Consider the following 20,707-nt stretch of genomic DNA (forward strand, 5'->3'; position numbering starts at 1 on the left):
TTGGGCTTGCATGGCAGCTTCTGGAATATTCTCACTAATCTTTATTGATGATGGAACTCATGATGGTAGCAGCAGAATGAATTCAGAAGCTTACAGGAAAATTTTGTCACCAATTTACAGAGAAATGCATCCAATCTAATTGGAAGGAACTTTATCATGCAGCAAGACATTGTCCCAAAACACACTGTCAACTCAACAAAGGACTTCATCAGGGGGGAAAAGTGGAAGGTTTTAGACTGGCCAAGCCAATCACCAGATCTTAACCCAGTTGAGCAGTTGAGCAGCATTTCACCCGCCCCCCGAAACAAACAGCAACTGACAAAAGCTGCAGTACAAGCCTGGAAAGCATCCCAGGGAGCAAGGATGCAAGCAAGGGATTTGCAGCCAAATATGAATTCTTATTTACTTTAAATTACTTCAAGACTTATCTGTTCTGTTACTTTTGCGCACCTAAAAATTGGGTCACCGTTATCCAGAGTGACTTACATTTATCTCATTCATACATCTGGGCAATTGAGGGTAAAGGGCCTTGCTCAAGGGCCCAGCAATGACCTTCTCATGACCTTCTGAGCAGTAGACAAACACCTTCACCTCTGAGCTACCACTACCCACTGCGTTTAACACCTCTAGATGTGAATATCATGAAATGAAAGCTGAAATTCTGTTCTATCGTCTCATATTTGGGTCCCTTTTGATCTCAGACCCAAATGTATTCCAAAAACGAAAGGAATGGCTTTGCCGTTCCAATACTTTTGGAGGGGATTGTATGTATAATAATGCAAAATCCTTTTAGATGATGCGAGTCTTCTAAGATGATTTTTAACTTTGATGCATTTACTGATCCGGAATGGTTCAGATGATCTGCGGAGTAACAGCATAACTGCTTATCCAGCTGGTTGCTTCCGGTTCATATTTACAGTCTCTATTTTTAACTTTGCTTCGTGTAACATAGCTCAAGCGTCTCAGAAAATTGCCTCATGCGTTTTAGGATCAAATAGGATCAACTTTTAATCTTCTAACAGTGCTAATCAACATTGCGGGATTTTCACAACCCCTGGGATGCAGAGGTGTTTTTTGGGTTTTTTTTGGTAGGGGTCTGTATGTATGTATGTGTGTGTGTGCGTGTGTGTGTGTGTGTGTGTGAGTGTGTGTGACTTAATTTGAATTTCATTATTATCTCAGACCATGCCACTACTTCCTTCCTCTGTCTGTGGCTACTCAAGGGAGACTTAAGAATTTTCCAACTACACACAGATTCTTTTAAGCATCTTCTGCTTTAATCAAAATAAACCAGCTGGAGATGTTGACATTTGTAACATAAAGGTATAGCACAAAGCGAAATAGAAAGAAGCTGAGTGAAACTAGCATGCTCAGTTTGAGGAAACTGCTTAGAGGTGTTACGTGCAATTAGTGTGAATGACAAGCAGCTAGTGTTGCAAGGCCCTCCCACCTCTCTCTCTTTTTTTTTTTTCTGTCTCACACAAATGCACACACTCACACACAGACCACACACATGCCTGCAGCTCAGTTTAGAGAAACAGTGCAGTTCCTATCTAAGTGAAGATGGGGGGACTGAGACACCAGCACTATGCTCTACTTCCTCTAGCACTGTCTATACAATCCAGCTTCTGCTCTAATGGTATGTAGTGCATACTGTCACTTTATTTTGTTTATGTAAAAAAAGTTTTGTTGGTTTAGAAAGTTAAAGAAGTTCAGAGACCCGAATAGTATTTGAGTACAGTCCTTGTTATTAAGGACAACTACAGCATGAGGGTGGAAATGTGCATACTCATAAAACTTAGAATAAAATATAAATTAGAAACATTATTAAAAGTCAAAGCTGCTTTGTTTTTAACGATCATAAACATAGAACCAGTACAGTCAAAAGTTTGGATACACCCAGACATGCTTTCTATTTTTTTTTTCATATTGTACATGAAGAGTCAGGATATTCACTGAAAGCTATGAAAGAACACATATGGAATTATGTAATAAACAGAATTGTTCAAATTGGGTTTTTCTTCTGGACATTTCTGTCGTTTGAATGATGGCACGCTATTACCATACTGTTTAGCAAATTTATGCGGCCTATCTCAGTTCTGATCTTTTCGCATGTGTGGGAATTTCAAGCTATAGTGTTTTGAGAGATCAGTAATGACATTCTATTACATTTACTTAAAATGTACTTGGAGTAGTTTTAATGCACTTTTACTTCTCTGGCTGAATGTCTCACAATGTTGGGCATGTAGTGTGCTGTATACGCTCTACAATGCCATACATTATGTACTGAGTATATACAGTGAGATAGTGTTGTTTATCACCTTCTGTTGTTTATGATACAGATACATAATGTAGCTAATGTTCGCCTTATCCGTTTCAGTATAACACCACAAACTCCTCAATATTCAAATCATTGTTTTGTTGTTTTCTTGGACAGGAATTGGACAGCCGTAGTCTAAACACAAATTGAGAGAAGGGGAACTGATGTACGACAATTACAGAGGGAGCGTCACATCGTGTGCCAGTGAATGTCCTAAAAAAACAGCCAAGTTATTGTCTTTAGTTCCAACGTTAATGAAATATATTCAATTCCATATGTCATAAGTAAGGAATAAAACAAAACCTAGTCGTGAGTGTTGTTTTTATATAAATTCTTCTTACATTACATTACATTACATTACAGCATTTAGCAGATGCCCTTATCCAATTATCTCATTTATACAACTGAGCAGTTGAGGGTTAAAGGCCTTGCTCAAGGGCCCGACAGTGGCAGCTTGACAGTGCTGGGATTTGAACTCACGACCAGAACAATCAAACGCTCTGACACTGGAGACTCCTTCCATAAATGTTAAATAAACTTCAGAAAATTCCACCATGTCAATGCATACTTTTTTTTTTAGTCTTTTTACTTTTAGAATCCGCCGTACAGGCCTCTGTGAACGAGTCGTTATTATATATAGAAATGATCACATATTTGAACGAGCGCATTAATATAAACCTGTGATTTGCAGCTGCGCTACTGTCAGAGCTGCTGTTAGAGATAATGAATCAGAACCTAACAGCAGTTTGGTGTAAATCTTCTTCTATTTGCTCACTAATAAGATCAGGGTTTTTTTTTTTTTTTTTTTTAACTCACTTGCCTGCAAACGTGACTTTTAACTTTTGTCTACAACAGAGGTTCTCCCGGTGCTGCTTCACAAATTTCTCTTCTTTCAGAGTGCTTTGTTTTGTTGAGTAAATGATTGATGATGAGCTTAGTGGAGCTGAGAACCTCTGATCTAGAAACTTGTCTGTTTAATCTGTTAGATTAACAGAGAAAGGAAATACAAGAAAGTCTATTTACTCAACGGGATTGTCTGTCAGTTATGGATTAAAAATAGCATGGTTTAAGTATAATGATGTTTTATTTCCTCTGTTCAGGAACCACAAATCAAACTATGACGATGGCCCACAAAATCGCCCTGATCAACATCTACACCCTGGTGCTCGTGGTGGGAAGTATCGGCGTGATCCTAATGATCGGTGTGCTAAAATCAAACATGCGCTCATGGACCACCGTCGCCTTTTTCAACCTGGTCTTGGTCCACTGCTTCTTCTTGGTCACCATCCCTTTCCGCATCTACTACTATGTGACGAACTACTGGGACCTGACTCCTTTTTTCTGTAAAGTGGTCAGCAGCATGATCCACATTCACATGCATGTGGTCTTTGTCATCTACGTCATCATCCTCACCATTCATTTCTTTCATTACTTTAAAAAAATTGAGCAAATGGAGTTCTATCGGAGTATCCATGCCATGGCGTTCAGCGTCAGCATATGGTCCGTCGTGATCATTGTCGGTCCTGTGACCTTATATCATTATGGGAAGCACATGAATGGCAACGAGAACAAATGCTTCCACTTTGGTGGAGAGCTCAAAGAAGGACCAGTGTTAGGGTGTAACATTTTTTTGTCGGTTTGTACAGTCATTTTGTCGTGCGTCATGAGCTGTATGCTCGCACTCATTCTCTACTTGATGATCAAAAAGCATGGTGCGTCTTCATGGGCTCAGCAGGAGTTCTGGGCTCAGATGAAGAACGTCAGCCTCGTGCTCATCATCCTCTGCTGCCTGGTGCCATATCACCTGTATCGGCTGTACTATATGACCAATATTTCTGCGCTACAGAATGAAAACGAGGTGTTTCTTGCCATCACGTCCCTTACCTGCTTCGACATGATGCTTGTTTTTGCAGGGAAGGGAATATGCCATAGGTGCTGGGGTTGACTGCAGAAAACGCTGCTCTCTCTGGAACCTACTGTCTAACCATTGCAGGAAAGGAGGAAGAGAACAACGGTTGTGCTTTACTGATCGAGATCAAACTGAGCGTTGTTGATATAAAGTGGTTACAGCTGTTATGTCCCTGACTGTTACCTTATGAGTGCTGTGTGGAGAGACAAAAACAACTTCTCAAAATCTCTGCCGAAAGATCCCTTTACATTTTTGATTCGCTTAACCTCAGGTATTTCAATAATAATAATAATATTAATAATAATAATAATTAAAGGCAGCTAGCTTGCATAAGATGAACTGCTAGTTTTCTTGGTAAGGTCCTTTAAAGGTGAAGTTTAATATTTATAAATTTCCTACTAATCCAAATTAACTATATAAATATGTAGAAATGATTTTTAAAAAAACCTGTTGTGTATTATCGGTTATCGGGCTGAGAAACCATCAGTGTTTTCATCAGGATGCTTGTCTGTATGTACGTGTATCTCCTGTCTGTCTTTTTACAGACACGCCCCAACTCCTCTTCACCTCAGTCTGTTCAGTCTGTTAATGTATCTTAAGAGCAATGGTTCTGAATTCACCTCCCCCCCCCCCTTAAGAATATTGTTACCATGGTGGAAATCACAACCTACTGTCATCAAATATATCATATTTATTATAGTGTTCAGTTGTCTCTTGTATATTTGAATAAATAGCCTAATATTTAAATTGTTTGGATCGTGTTTCATTTATTTTACAGTTAAAGGGGTCTCTAGATGAAAAAAGGTTTGAGTACACATGCTTTAAAAAAAAAAAAAAGCAAGGAAAGGAGAACTTAAAGGAAGGAGAAGGCTACGTGGTGTAAATTGAGGATTTGGTGCCTTCTGCTGTCTAACACAGAGAAATGCAAATACAATAACTGCAAAAAAAAAAAAAAAAAGCAAATAGACTGAAATACCATATATATACATTTCTCATTATGAGATTCTAACAACAATTTAGAAGATTATTAAATAAAAATAATTAATTATAAAATAGATTTAAATGTAATAAGACTATCAGATAAATTTGCCTATATTAAAGATGATTTGACTGAGAAATGATGTTTTTCACATGGAGCAAGAACCAAAAGTAATCTGTAATGTTTTCTTTCTTTCTTTCTTGTAATATTTTGTTTGTATTAAATAAATTTGTGCAGAAAAAAAAAAGAAAAATGTAATGGTTTTGTTGGTGGTGGTGGTGGTGGTGGTGGTGGTAGTAGTAGTAGTACATGAAAGAATAATAATAGAATGTATAATTTTGTAAACATTATTATTATTTTATTATTATTATTATACATTTTTTAATGATGGTAGTAGTAGTATATGTGACTGCTGTATAACGCATATATTAACATATACATGCATACACTCTCTCTCTCTCTCTCTCTCTCTCTCTCTCTCTCTCGCTCTCACACCACTGATTCATTTCTTTTGGTGCTTTTTTTTATTAGGCCTGGTTACTGTTTAACATCTCCACCCAGCTTCAGTTTGTTTAGTAAATCGATGTAATGAGACTGGCCTGACACTGCCTAGTGTGTCCCAGCTTTGCACTGAGTTTTATTATCCTGAGGACACTCAACATGACCAACTGCTTTAAAAAACTCCCACATTTTCCCCTCATGAGAAAGATATCAACATAGCTCATTTTAGATTCAGTGCTACCAATGAAACGTTGTGTGAGGACCGAGAAAAGGTAAGAGGTTTTGTTTTTCTTTTCCCCGGGTAGGCCGTGTCGAGCGGGTGCAAACCACGTTGTTTAGAAGTTCTACTTCAGTTCAATACCTTCCTTTGACCCGGGTTAGATTAGCCTGTGTTAGCCTTTTGTACGTTGGACTTTGTGACGTCAGCAGCTACTACTTTCATTGAAACATTGTTAGCATACTAGCAGTACTTGTCCAAGTAGAATAATAATATAAGTATTGAGAAATAGTATGCAATTTTACATTGACTCTGAGAAATTAAACACACGGACACTATATTAAAGATTAACACACAATATTCTGTTTTATTCTACAGTATACAAGAAAGTCTAGGTGAATAAACTTAACAGGTTATTCGATTAAACAATCAAGCATAAATTTTTCCAAGAAGTAAAATCGAATCATGAACTGTGTTTTTGTTTATTTGTTTGTTACTGTCATTTGTAATGGTTTATAATGGTTATTAAATGTGTTGCTATTACAGTTTGATAGATCAAAATGGTTTCCTGAGGAGATCTAATGATCCTACAGGAGTCTGATGGTCTGCAATGGCAACTTTGTAGTAAAGGAAATGTAACATTATAAAGTTATTACATCCCTGACAGTTACCTTAAAATACACTGTAAAATGTACATATATAATCTGCTTAATAATCTATATCAGAACGATGTAGTAGAAGTGGATCTTAGAAGTGGATCTAGACTCACTTTTATATGATTTGATACTCAACATGGACTTGAAAATGTTGACAGAATGATATTCTGTATTGAATAAGGCTAAGTTTTTGTATGTAAAGTGAAAATAGTGGCTGTGACCTTGAAACGTTGAAGTGTCGTGTGAAGATCCAGAACACTTCCCCTTTTAAAACGAAGTGCTTCCCTCAGCCTTGGAGTTCAGTTAAAATGTAACTTCCTTTTACTCAGAAAGCAAAGCCGATTTAATTCCTCTGAATCATCTGAGAATCTGTTCTGATTGTGTTTGGTTAAGATGTTTTCATGCGTTTCAGTAGGGATGAATCAATCCCCATTTATGATATGGTCGTGGGCGTCTGCTGATAGCTGATACTGATCTGATGCTGAGATCCACACAGTAGATAAGCTAGCTGGGAAATTTAGACATGTGCTGTAGGTTGAAATCACATGTGCTCCGTCCTCTCCGAAGCTATTGGAACGACAAGGCCGTTCATTTGTTTGTTTGTTTTTGCTGTAGACTGAAAACATTTGGGTTTGAGATCAAAAGATGAATATGAGAAGAGAGTTTAGAATTTCAGCTTTTTTCCCCCCATGGTATTTTTATGTAAAGTGACATGTTAAACGGTATAGAACAGAGTACAATTTGTACCAGACCACCCAATTTTTAGGAGAGTAAAAATATTGGAACATATGACTGATGTGTGTTTCTTGTTACCCAGGTGTGTCCTGTTAGATTGTTTGTTTAAACAATAAATAGCTCTGAACATATACTCTTGTTTTTAGCCTTCAGTTTCACATGGATCTGTTGTTAAAAAGGATAAACCAACATGAAGATCGGAGAGCTGTCTATGGGGGATAAAAGAATCCATTTTGAAGCTGAGAAAAGAGGGAAAATCAATCGGAGGCATTACACAAACATTGGGTATAGCCAATACAATTTTTGGAGTTTGGAATGTCTTGAAAAAGAAAGAACCCACTGGTGTACTGAGGAACAGACACCGAATGGGTCGGCCAAGGAAAACAACAACAGCTGATGACAATAACATTGTGTGGACTGTGAAGAAAAACCCCAAAACAACAGTCAGTGACATCACCAACAACCTCCACAGTGCAGGGGTGAAGGTATCACAATCCACTGTTCAAAGAAGACTTCGAGAGCAGAGATATAGAGGCTGTACCACAAGATGCAAACCACTCATCAGCAGTAAGAATCAGAAAGCCAGATTGGAATTCACAAAGAAATACAGAGATGAGCCACAAAAGATCTGGAACCAAGATGAACCTCTACCAGAGTGATGGAAAGGCCAAAGTGTGGAGAAAGGAAGGATCTGCTCATGATCCAAGACATACAAGCTCATCTGTGATTCATGGTGGAGGTAGTGTCATGGCTTGGGCTTGCATGGCCGCTTCTCGAACAGGCCCACTACTGGTGATGTAATTAATGATGATAGCAGCGATATGAACTGAAAGAGGCTGCAGTAAAAGCCTGGAAAAGCATCACAAAAGAAACAACAAACAGTTTTGTGATGAAATTATTGCAAGCAAGGGAAATGCAGCCAAATATTAAGTGTCATTTACTTTAATTTACTTCAAGATTGATATGTTCCTATACTTTTGCTCGCCAAAAAAATTGGCTGGTCTGATACCAGGAATTACAAGCTGAAATCCTAAACTATCATATCTCATATCCATCTTTGGATCTCAAAACTAAATGTCTTTGGCGTTCTTTGGCCTTGCCATTCCAATAGTTTCAGAGGGGACTGTATAATAAATCAGTTAATCTGCTCTGATATCAATCCAGCCTTTCAGGTCAGTCTCGACTCGGATACCGATGCTCAGTATGGGAATCGGCGCGTACCTAATTAGCAAAACCTCCTAGTCATGGTAACGGTCATGCAAAACTTCTTTCCTGATCATTTGTACGTAATGTGGTATGTGGTATATGTGCTTAGTTTTGTCAGGTCCTTTTTTTTAAAAAAAAAAAAAAGGCAGCAGACCGATTTATTTGTAATGTGATCACTTCCTTAATTCTATTTCAATGTCAGAGCGAGTCATAAAAAAAGATTATATGTCTCTTTTGGTCCATAGAAAGCTCAATGGCTTGTATACCACCGCAATAGCCGTCTTTTCCACGTCCTCAAAAGACGCATTAAAAGCTTTCCCTCTGGATAAAGCTGGACTTCTGTCACAGATGTGTTTTTCATATCTTTGTGCTCACTGTGCTGTGAATATTCCTTCAACCACTGAAACACATGAAATACATCTTACAGTCACAGACGTAAGTCCTGTAACACCATGATCTTAATGACCAAAGGACTAATTCGTTTTTAATTCATGTTACAAATAGCTATGAAAGAAATACAAAAATCTACTATTGGTGCCTGACATGATATAACAACTAATCAGATCAGTCGTTACCTTTAGTAGAACCTTTCCAGAAATATCCCAAAATCCACACAAACAAAAGTCTTAGCCACGATTACTGACATACAGGCTAAACTGATGTTTGTTATAGGATTATATCATAGGTCTGTCTAAGTTATAACTCCAAAAAGACTCCAAGCTTCCTTATTTTGTAATAGGCTGTTCGTGAGTGCGCCTATATACATTAATAGGTGATAATACGCTGTCTTAAAAACAGATAGGCTTAAACACTATCAGAGAGTTTGCTTTTTTCTGTTTTATGGAAGAGCTGCTCTCTGATTTGATTTATGACGCCCAGAATGTGTTCACGTATGATAACATGCAGCTGTTTGTAAAGTTGACAGATATTTCAATAGAAGAGATCCAACTAGTTTAACGATGCCGTTAACCCCAAGTTAATCCCAGAATTTTTCCATCTCCATTCATTTCTCACTCCACCGGACCGCCTCATGACACAATCTGCCTTTAAAAAATAAACCAGAGAAGACGTACTCGGACAACTGTATACGAAATTGCATTCAGACAGCAATCGGGACTGATAAGATTCAATAGGTTGAATACAAGCACGACGTCTTGTCTTTATGCTCCATTCTTCCACTCAGTTTAATCTTTCACTCAGTTAAGGGTCATTTTCTATAGATTAAGCGCTCTCGATAGGCCCAATATAACTAGATTTATCACCTCATCTTTCTGATAAGTTTTGGATAAAGAAGGGAGATAAGTTTAGTGAATAAGTTCTGTGCAAGGAGTTGAGGAGTTTCGAACGAAGCTCCTCCCTCATCTTAGAGCAGGACAAATCAGCATTCTGTAGAGATGGACACTCTTGAAGGAATCAATGGTGTAGACATTGTCCTGGTTGAGCTTTAGCAGAAATTGTTAAGCAGGGATGAAGTTTTCTCAGAGTCCGGTATCCAAATCCCTTCTGGACATGGATGTAGCTAATTACTGTGAAGGTCTGGACCCCACCTATAGCACGCTGAGCTTTGAGAATGCTGATATGCTATACAGCGGGGGTGAGTAACATGACTGAGATGATTGACGTGACAGGTGCTGACTCTCTACAAATTCTTCTGTATAAAATATTTTCACTTCATTGGAACTGGCCTTCTTATGAGATGTTTCTGGAGGCCGTTTGGTCGTAGAATGATGAATTACTGATTGAGGTTTTGTTAAATAAATATAAAAACAGAGGTGACAGATTTGTTAGTTATGTGAGGCATCATGACAGGGTTCATCCGTCATCCATCAGGACTGATAAGACACTGAGAAATGTAATGACTGTGTTCCATCAAAAAGCAAATTATTAGCCAGCAACAATGGATGTCTAACAACCTGGCTTAAATTTCAACAAAAGTTTGGATTCCACTGAACCACGGTGAAGTTGAGTGTCAAAATCCCTAAACAAACAAACAAAAAAAGAGCTCTCCTTAATATAATATTGTTGGGATAGATTTGATAAACGAATACACAAAGATGATCCAATACTTGGAACAAGTTTAACTGTACAATTAGAGTTTTAGGTCGTAGCCTGATGCCGTAAGAAGTGGTTTATCTAAAACACTTGTTCTTCATTAACCAGATGCTGGTTTAAGATTGAGTGATGACCAAGATAGGCCAGTTTTTTTATCTTTACTGTTCTGTACAGGGAATCCACTTGCTAAGATAGAGGCCATAAAATAACCTGAATGGAAAACTGCAAATTCAAAGCCATAAGCACATTTTATCAAGCACAAACGATAAGTCGTCTTATCTCCACACTGATTGAGTTGTTCATGTAAGAAGGCGTTCGGGCTGCAGAAATGATCATCACATTGTTTTGCTCAAAATAAAGTTGTTCCAACTCAATTAAACACAAGATTTCTCACAGTAAACTTGGATATTAACCTAATACTTAGCACAACAGTCAATAAGTAAGAAATAGCACACTTGTGCGCATGCTGTTATGGGAGAATAATCAGCCATGGTGTAGTGTTTTATTCCTCTTCTACCACAGCAGTTTGCCATCCGTCACAATTGTTTGTTCATTTCTTCATACTTATTCTCATTTAATAGTTACGTTTAATGTCATGAGACGTCCACAAAACAGGTTAGTTGACTGTAAACAGTCCTTCCGTCACTTTTTCTTGAAGTTAATTAATAAGAAAAACGCAGCTTGTGAACTCCTCTAACGGCAAAGTTACATCTTTACCTGCTGACACTGGAGACTCCTTCCGTAAGTGTTAAATAAACATGTTAAATCTCTCGGTTAAATAGTGACACCTTTTTTTTAATTATTATCATTCTGTTTATTAACCGACCCGAGATTATGTCCAGCATTTTCTGTACGAGTCCCTGTGAATGAGCGGTTACAATAGAAACGATAACGTATTAGAACGAGCGCGTTAATATAAACCTGTGATTTGCAGCTGCGCTACTGTCAGAGCTTCTGTTCCATCCATCCATCCATCCATCCATTTTCCTTACCGCTTATTCTACACAGGGTCGTGGGGGAACTATCCCAGGGATCTCTGGGCATGAGGCGGGGGACACCCTGGACGGGGTGCCAACCCATCACAGGGCACAATCGCACACACACTGACGCACTACAGACAATTTGAAATGCCAATCAGACTTCTGATGTAGGGTTCTGCCAAAGGGACACTCTTTAGGGTGGAAGATTTAGACACTTGGACAAAAGGTTCCATCTAGCAACCTAAAGGGTTCTTTGTGGTTTCCCTATGTGAGAACCCTTAACAAAAAAAAGGTTTCCTTAAAAGAAAGGGTTCCAAATACAACCCCTTTAGAAATCTTGAGCTATCCAAAGAACTTCTGTGGAACCCTTTTTAAAAGTGTAGCGCCTGCTTTAATTTGAGGTTTTTTTTTTTTTCTTGGCGGAATCATTTCCCCGTTGTGTTTTTTCTTTGCTCCATTTTAGATGCATAACTTGTTTTTTTTTCCTCTTAAAATTAAGAGCATAAAACATGTGCTGAAGTCTATTAGCCTGCGTCTCAGAAGCTGACAGGGCAAAATTGCTTCTCTACGACAATGGGTCCAGCACTTCTTTTTTTTTCTTCCTTTTTTTCTTTCTCAGATGAGGAAGGATCAGGTTGGGAATAGGTAGACAGCCTGATGCGAAAGAGACGGCTTTCGGCGGATTAAAATTCAATGATGAGATGTCAATCTCCATCGAATACGTGTCTGTGAGATAAAACACGAAGGCTAAATCCTAATTAAGTCTGCTCTGCATTAAAGGGAGATTTCAATCAGCTCGGGGCGAATAAAAGACTCCGGTCCCCTTGCTGCAGTTCTTTCGCTGAAATGTTATGATTTTGGATGCACAAAAGAAATGATTGATTCTCTTCCTCTCTGAAGGTGAACAGAGGGATGCTGATCTCTATTTCACGAGAGGGTCGAGCACGCTCTCTTTGTTCACTTATGCAGAAACTTCTTTATTGAAATCCTCTGCCTCCTCATTAACAACTGATTGCGAGACAGCGGGCCAGGCCGTGCTGCCACAGATGTACTGTATCTCAATAGATATTTGCTTTGTGGGTCATGCTAACCTCATGCAAAACAAGTCCTCTTTAGCTACCGGACTTCTGGTTTTGACCGGCGTCCTTGCTTGGTATGGATATTAGACTGGTAACATGTTCTTGCAAGTGATTTCATAAGATTTTTAGCTCATGCAAAACACCCGTGCTGTGTCTTTAACCCCGAGCATGATCAATCGAGAGATCGATAGCTGTGCCCAAGTAATGATGTGACAGTTTGCTGTGTGATCTGCAGAAAGCATGCCAACAGAGCCCAGCATCAGCCATGGGGATAATGGTGTGATCTCCAACTGTGCCATCTGTGGGGACAAGGCCACAGGCAAGCACTACGGCGCGTCTAGCTGTGACGGCTGTAAGGGCTTTTTCCGCAGGAGCATCAGGAAGAGCCACGTCTACTCGTGCAGGTAGCCGACGCCCCTCACCCCCTCACCCCTCACCTGTGTTTGAATTCAAGTCATTCGTGTACCCAAGATGTGCACTTTTTCACCCTCTTACTCAGGTTCAGTCGCCAGTGCGTCATCGACAAAGACAAGAGGAATCAGTGCCGCTTCTGCAGGCTTCACAAATGCTTTCGAGCTGGAATGAAGAAAGAAGGTAAACACACGTACAAACGTATTTCTAGCACAGTGCTATCGAATTCTTGAATCTGATCGGTCTAAAATTGTTGATTCGTTTCTAAAACAGCAGTTCTGACGGTAGTTCTGCAGTATCTGCAAATCAGAGGTTTATATTAACGCTCTCGTTTTAACGCGTCATCGTTTCTATGCAGAAATCTACAGGATAAAATATGCTGTTACTGGAAAAGAATTCACTTTGCGGAGCTAACGTCATCCCACCACTTCTTTGTTGATTATTTTTTTCTATAACAGCACGGCCTGTTGCATTTTATTCCTTAAACACGCTTAGGAACAGCGAGGAAAAAGGAAACGCTTAGCACAGAAATAAGGTACGCCATAAAAACATGCACTGGATACATGAGGAATGTGCAGTTTATTGGATGTATAACCTTGGCTGGGGTTTTTATGGCAGGTGATCATGTGTTCTCTAGCTCACTTTCCGTGCGTGCACGTGTTATTCAGGGCGGTGATCGGTTAAAGTTTTACCACACTCTTGCTCGGACAGGTTTTTTTTTTTTTCTTGCTCCTTGTCTTCCAAAAGTAAAAGTACCAAAATACACCATTAAGGTTACAAATTTACCCTATTCTGTACTGCTTTTCATGCTGTTTACTGTTGATTACATTCATCCTCAATATTACAGCAGTCAAATCTAAGTCAGCATTTATCTGTCTTAACAATTCAATTTAATTTTATTTGTATAGCGCTTTTAACAATGGACGTTGTCTAAGCAGCTTTACAGAAACATATAAACACAGGATACGGATTTTAAGTGTGTGAATTTATCCCTATTGAGCGAGCCAGTGGTGATGGTGGTGAGGAAAAACTCATTAAGATGATATGAGGAAGAAACCTTGAGAGGAACCAGACTCAGAAGGGAACCCGTCCTCATCTGGGTAACAACGGATAGTGTGAAAGTAAAAGAAGGTTCATTATGGTTTTAATATGAAGTCTGTTTGTTGAACTAGTCCACTGTTCAACAGGTTTGCACCCCCTGTTGATGTGCCTAGTTAATGAATTTAGAACAGGGAGTAATGCTGACGCTTGACAGTTCCAGGGTCAACGGTTCGATTTTTAGCTCGGCTTACACGAGTTACTGTTACCGGCCTAACACTTTTGTTTGACTGTTTTCCTATAACTGCTCATTTCAAAAGGTCGTACACGAATTTGAGTATGATTACAATTTTTATGTTTCCGTCCCAGATTCTTATCTCAAGCACGAGTGGTTGAATATTTGTAGGATTTATACAGAATTATCACAGTACCCAGCGGATGAACCGATTTTCAAATCGATACCAAACAGGGTCAAGGTCACAGCAAGGTCAAATGTCTGTAATAGTGTTTCTTCAATAGCTTCCTGTTCATATTGAGTATATTTTAAGGGTATTTCAGCCATACAAATGAGTAGTACCAAGAACGACTAGACTCGGTGGTGGTGGTGGTGTTGATGCCGTTGGCGTCAAGGTCTACTTGTTTATTAATTAAAGAATGATATATATATATATATATAATCCATTTATTATAGTTTACGTTACATTTAACATTGTGGAACATCGGCAAAACATCACTTACATTATAGCAGCTGTAAAAATTGGTCCTGATTTGCAACTGCACTAATTTTACGGAAAACTAATCGACACCCTTTGACCGATCAGAATCCAGATCTCAATACCGCTCTTGTATAACTCGCAGTTAATGTCTTGTTGGTTTCATCATTTTCGAGGAAAGGGTGCACAAACTTTTGCACTCGACTGTATTGCTTTAATACTAATTTGTAAACGCTAATAATGAACCTCGTGGCCTTTAAATAATTAGTCTCACCAGCTCGAATGTCATTTCTACACGTGACTACACTTTTATGAGTCTCGAAGGTGTGCAAGCCCGGCGAGAAGTCAGACAAACACCCTCATCTTAGCTAATCAGTAATCTTTTCGAGATGTTATTAGCGTTCTAATCAGCTGCGTGGTTTTATTTTTATGTGCGTTATTCAGCTGTGCAGAATGAACGGGATCGTATCAGCTCCAGGAGAAGCACACCGGACTCGCATGACCTTCCACCTATCACTGTGCTGGCGCAGGCAGAGAACCTTTCACAACAGGTTGGCTGCTGATTGTACACACGTACCCACTTTGTATTCCATCTGCATTAACGTAGCGTTTCACACTAGTGAAATTAACCTCATGATAATCGCAGCCTCGATATCTTAAGTTTATTCAAAAGACGCTCAATGTGACATTCTTCATAGATGCTGATCGTCCTTAACAAAGCTGATTAAAGACGGAATATACAGAAGAGAGACCGATATGAATATCTCATTAGAGTAACTCTGAAGAACGTTTCTGATATGCTTGGTTAATGATGATGATGAGAGGCTGCGTGTGTAATTTGCATTAGCCGCTGCTTAAGCATCGGTTAATGTCATCAACATTTCCAATCATCTGCATGACTACTTGTGTGAGTTTAGTTTGCAAGGCAACGACTTGTGTAATAATAAACGGTTCTGGAGGACGTGCTAACTTCGCCCCATCTCTGTGTAGATTGGTGTCGCCAGTCCGACCGGCTCCGCGGATATCTCTGAGAAGAAATCAGCCGCCGTCGGGGACGTGTGCGAGTCTATGAAGCAACAGCTGCTTGTTCTGGTAGAGTGGGCTAAATACATCCCGGCCTTCAGCGAATTGCCTCTTGACGACCAGGTAATGGCTATTCGAAAGCCAAACTGCCTGCGCTAATTGGGGAGGCACTTGGCTTAAATTGCAGGCCCTTTCGCTTGAGCTCAATATTTGCTATTCACATGACTGACTCAATTTATCCCTCCATTCAGCCTTGCTCTTTGGTTCTCCTGTTTTGTGCAGGATTTCTGATCTTCTTTGCCATGTCCTTTGTTATTGTATTGATTGAGTATGCTTATAGTAGGCTGCTGATGCTTTTTAAATGAGCTAAATGTTCAGGCCGTTCTCCCTCTGTTCCGGTTTTGCAGGTCAGTTTATTACGAGCGCACGCAGGAGAACATCTTCTGCTCGGAGTGGCCAAGCGGTCAATGCCATACAAAGACGTCCTGCTGCTCGGTAGCTATCGATCAGAATTTACATCCACTCTTTATAAATGCACGTGTACATGCAGGAAGGTCTCAATTGTAAATTAGTACAAATGTTGTCTTCTCCTTTTTTCTAGGTAATGGCTGTGTCATTCACCGAAATTGCCCCGAGGCGGAGATCAGCCGAGTTGCTAACCGCGTCCTTGACGAATTGGTCTCACCCTTCCAAGACATACAGATTGATGACAATGAATACGCAGCTCTGAAAGCTATTGTTTTTTTTGACCCTGGTACAGTCTCATATGCTTAAAGTTTTAAAAACACCATTACATTACAAATGGCCTTAAAAAATAGCCTTAGAAGAACACTTCAGGGTTTTTAACCTAGAGAGAGGGAGAGGTTACACAGACAAGAACTTAAATACAATTTCCCTGTATTGAGAAAAGAACTGAAAATCTCTTTACCCCAACCTTAATTATAATGGAAGTCTAAGAGCAGTTGTTGACCATCAATAAACACAAAACCACAGCCATTTCACTCTAACTATAAAGGTGTAAGGATGAGACAGACAAGAGAAAAGTTTTATCCATTTTTCCTGACTCGGGAGCAGTTTTTGAGAAGGTACATTGAGCCATCATGTCCACACAATAGTGCTCATAACATCTGTATCACCGATCATAAATAGGAACATTTCTGAAAGGAGACTAGGACTAGATGTCATTTAGATGTCCTACACAATATTAAGCAGGTGGTTTTAATGATATGGCTGATCGGTAGACGTGAGATTGGAATTAATGGATATTGTTCTCTTTGCCACATAAACTACAGACATAGTGTATAGAGATTTTCAGGCTGAAAAACTTTGAAGTATATCTCTCTAACACATTTGAATGACTCCTGTTTGTGTACGACTTTCAGATGCCAAAAGCCTCAGAGATCCCTCGAAGATAAAAAGCATGAGGTGCCAGGTTCAGACGAGTCTTGAAGACTACATTAATGACCGTCAGTATGACTCTCGTGGGCGCTTTGGCGAGCTACTGCTGCTTCTCCCTACTCTGCAGAGCATCACCTGGCAGATGATCGAGCAGCTCCAGTTCATCAAACTCTTTGGCCTGGCCAAGATCGACAACCTGCTGCAAGAGATGCTGCTAGGAGGTGACATGAGAGAAAGCACTTAATTTGGGGATTCATTTAGGTTTAACAGATAAAAAAACATTCACCTTTAGATAAAAGGGCTCTTTAATGGCACAGTCGGAGATAAAGCTGTAGTTTACCAATATGGGAAAGTCTACAGGATGCAGGGCTTTTTTGATTCTTGGAAACATGCCAAGCTGCATTTATTTGTCTAATCTCATTTGTTGTTGTTTTTTTACACTACATTGGGGCCTTAGCCTCAAAATATTTCAGAGCCCCTATCCTATAGAGCTACAATTCTATAAAAGCAGATTATAGATGACATGATCAGGACCCAGAGGAGGATATATTATTAATGATAAGTTAATGATGTCAGTCCCATCTTTTGCCCCAAAGAAAAAGAAATAACCCCTTTAGGATTTAAGATTTCATTCATAATCAATACCGAAATCTGTATGTCGATGGCCTCACAGGTCTGACCACAGAGCAGCCTTACTTGCACCACCACGGCCACCCCCAGCTCGCCCAGGATCCAATCACGGGCCAAACGTTAGTCATCAGCTCCATTTCAGGCCCTCTGCATGCACAGCAAATAGGTGAGATCATCGTTTATAGACATATGACTAGTTGAATATTATTGATACAGTGCCACTGGTGACCCACGTGCATGTACATATATATATATATATATATATATATATATATATATATATATATATATATATATATATATATATCATTAAAGCTCATGCTGTTTTGTGGCTTGTTTTCCCAGCTTCTCCAGACACCCCAATCCCATCTCCTCCTCAGGTTCAGAGTCAGGAGATCTATAAGGCCTCCTCTAGTCCTACACTCTTAATGCCGACACAGCCCATCTCCAACAGACCCTCTCCTGAGCCACCACTCTGAGGCATAAAATGGTGTCCTTGCATCATTAATAATTGTATTTGAGCTGTATCCTGGTGTGTGTTTGTAAATGTGTAAATAGCTTGAGATGGTTAAAAAAAAAAAAGAGATCAGTGTAATTTTAAAAATCTTTGAGACCATTGACGTTACAGTGCTGTGAAAAAGTATACTGATTTCTAAGATAAAACAAAGGCAACATGAGTGAATACCAAAAGCGGTTTTTAAATGATAATGTTATTTATTGAAGCAAAAAAAGTTATCCACTACCAGCTGGGCCTGTGTGAAAATGTATTTGTATAGTTGTCATAGTTACTAATTCCCTAAATCTATGAAACTGCGTTCATAATGGGGTTCAGCTGGACTAGATGCAACCAGGCCTGATCACTGCAAACCCTGTTCTATCAAATCAACACTTAAATAGAACTTTTTCAACAGCATGAAGTTGGTTAAAAGGTTTTACCCAGTAACACAATATGCCAAGAAATTCCAGAAATGATGAGGAAGAAGGTGATTGAAATACATCAGGCTGGGAAGGGTTACAAGGGTATTTCAAAGGCTCTGGGACTCCAAAGAACCACAGTGAGAAAAAAAAACTCGCCACAGTAGTGAACATTCCCAGAAGTGGCCGACCTTCCAAGATTCCTCCAAGAACACAGCAACGACTCATGGAAAAAGTGGAACTGTTTGGAAGACAGGGGTCCCGTTACAAATCCTAAAGGAGAATGTCCGGTCTTCAGTCCGTAAATTGAAACTCAAGCACAACTGGATTATGCAGCAAGACAATGATCCAAAGCATAGGAGTAAGTCCACCTCTGAATGGCTCAAAAAAAGTTAAATTAAAGTTTTGGAGTGGCCTAGTCAAAGTCCTGACTTTAACCAATTGAGATGCTGTGGCAGACCTCGAACAAAAACCCTTCAGTGTGGCTGAACTAAAGCAGTTCTGCAAAGAAGAGTCGGCCAGAATTCGAGCACAGTGCTGTGAACGACTGATCTCCAGTTATCAAAAGCCTTTGACTGCAGTTATTGCTGCTAAAGGTGGTACAACCAGATTTTAAGTTTAAGGGGGAAATTAGTTTTTCATATGAAGGATGTGTTGGATATTTTTTTTCTGCAATAACAAAAAACTTTATTGTGTTTTTACTCAGGTTGCCTTTGTTTTAAGCTGCATTTCGTTTTAAAATAAAAAACTATTTAGTATGAGATATACACAAATACAGAAAGAATCTGGATGGGGCCCAAATACTTTTTCACAGCACTGTATGTAGTGACTCACAAAAATGTCCTATAACATGTAATATTAATAATACTAATAATCACAGAAGCAGATACATGTTTGAAATCATGAAATGATGTAAATATGATTAGAAAATTTTTAATTGAAAGTAGAATAGATAAAAGACATACAAGTTATTTAACTTCAAGCCTGTAACCTGTGGAATTTCAAGCTATAGTATGTTGGTGTATTTATGATTATGTTTTAATAAACCACACATTTCAATGGCTGCCTAACTATGCTTATTTGATATGTTTAAGAAAGGATATAGAAATAAGTGTGTACAATAAATGAGGCGTAACGTGCATGCTATAAACTAGGCCAAAATATTATCAGATTGAGTGGGTTTTTCCTATTTAAATGTAGTGCTGAAGAAAAGTAGTGGGCTTTAATATGATATAATCATCTGGATTTTGCAGGTTTTAGTTTTGGTTGAAAAAAGGACAAATGTTTTAAAGTCAATCTGGCAACCTTGATCAAAAGTAGCACGCGACAGGTCTGTACTCGTCTATGGCGCATGCAGTTTTTTTTTGTTTGTTTTATTGATTAGCTGGACGCTGATTAACGTCATGAAGAAAAAAAACAATTTCCATTGCAAATTTTATGGACAAACACGAACTGAAACCGCCTTTTAGCGTCTGTAACTTGTTTATTTACGTTTGACTGTCGGTATTCTATTAAATATCGTCGAATATCTAAGCTTTCCTTTTTCTTTTTCCAAATGTAAATATCCAAAGTTTTAGCAACGCCGCCTGGTGTACATCCGGGCCCTAATTGCTATCCGCCATCTTGAGTAACGACCCGAAGGTCCTCTGGTGTTTCAAGGTAAGTTTGTATACTATATTCAAATATAACACACAGCAAAAATATTCATGATATGTCTTCATTTTAAAAGTGCCTTTGGCAATAAGTCGATAAATTGTCATTATAGGGTTTTATACGGCAATTATATTAGATGAAGCCATAACGAGATTTCGAGAACGTTCTGACCTTCAGTATGACAAACCAACCAACCAACCCCCAACGTTACCATAATAAAGGAAATGCGTTGTATAGTATATAGTTATTTTCTACATAATAATGCTTGTTTTAAAAAACAGCAACAATATTT

The 20,707-nt window shown here is 39.0% G+C and overlaps 2 protein-coding genes across 5 annotated transcripts; both read left to right on the forward strand.

The window, feature by feature from the left end:
- The first annotated feature begins 67 nt into the window (after window positions 1-67).
- LOC128599456 (probable G-protein coupled receptor 141) lies at window positions 68-5,196 on the forward strand. Of its 2 annotated transcripts, none has more exons than XM_053611013.1 (2): window positions 68-1,639; window positions 3,421-5,196. In XM_053611013.1, exons 1-2 carry the CDS (start codon window positions 1,564-1,566, stop codon window positions 4,263-4,265), a joined length of 921 nt encoding a protein of 306 aa, XP_053466988.1. In that variant the 5' UTR covers window positions 68-1,563; the 3' UTR covers window positions 4,266-5,196. The 2 variants fall into 2 exon arrangements, with proteins under 2 accessions (XP_053466988.1, XP_053466989.1); XM_053611014.1 differs by having other exon boundaries at window positions 1,563-1,639; window positions 2,438-5,196.
- A 535-nt stretch (window positions 5,197-5,731) lies between these two features.
- hnf4g (hepatocyte nuclear factor 4, gamma) lies at window positions 5,732-19,825 on the forward strand. 3 transcript variants are annotated; one of them, XM_053611009.1, is made up of 10 exons: window positions 5,732-5,981; window positions 12,851-13,038; window positions 13,134-13,228; window positions 15,241-15,347; window positions 15,787-15,942; window positions 16,227-16,314; window positions 16,421-16,573; window positions 17,202-17,438; window positions 17,891-18,013; window positions 18,193-19,825. In XM_053611009.1, the coding sequence occupies exons 2-10, from the start codon at window positions 12,875-12,877 to the stop codon at window positions 18,324-18,326; spliced, it is 1,257 nt and encodes a 418-aa protein (XP_053466984.1). In that variant the 5' UTR covers window positions 5,732-5,981; window positions 12,851-12,874; the 3' UTR covers window positions 18,327-19,825. The 3 variants fall into 3 exon arrangements, with proteins under 3 accessions (XP_053466984.1, XP_053466983.1, XP_053466981.1); XM_053611008.1 differs by having other exon boundaries at window positions 12,870-13,038; XM_053611006.1 differs by lacking the exon at window positions 5,732-5,981 and adding an exon at window positions 9,975-10,117 and having other exon boundaries at window positions 12,870-13,038.
- The last annotated feature ends 882 nt before the right edge of the window (window positions 19,826-20,707 follow it).

This window comes from Ictalurus furcatus, chromosome 23 (assembly GCF_023375685.1).
Source record: "Ictalurus furcatus strain D&B chromosome 23, Billie_1.0, whole genome shotgun sequence".
Taxonomy (NCBI): Eukaryota; Metazoa; Chordata; class Actinopteri; order Siluriformes; family Ictaluridae; genus Ictalurus; species Ictalurus furcatus.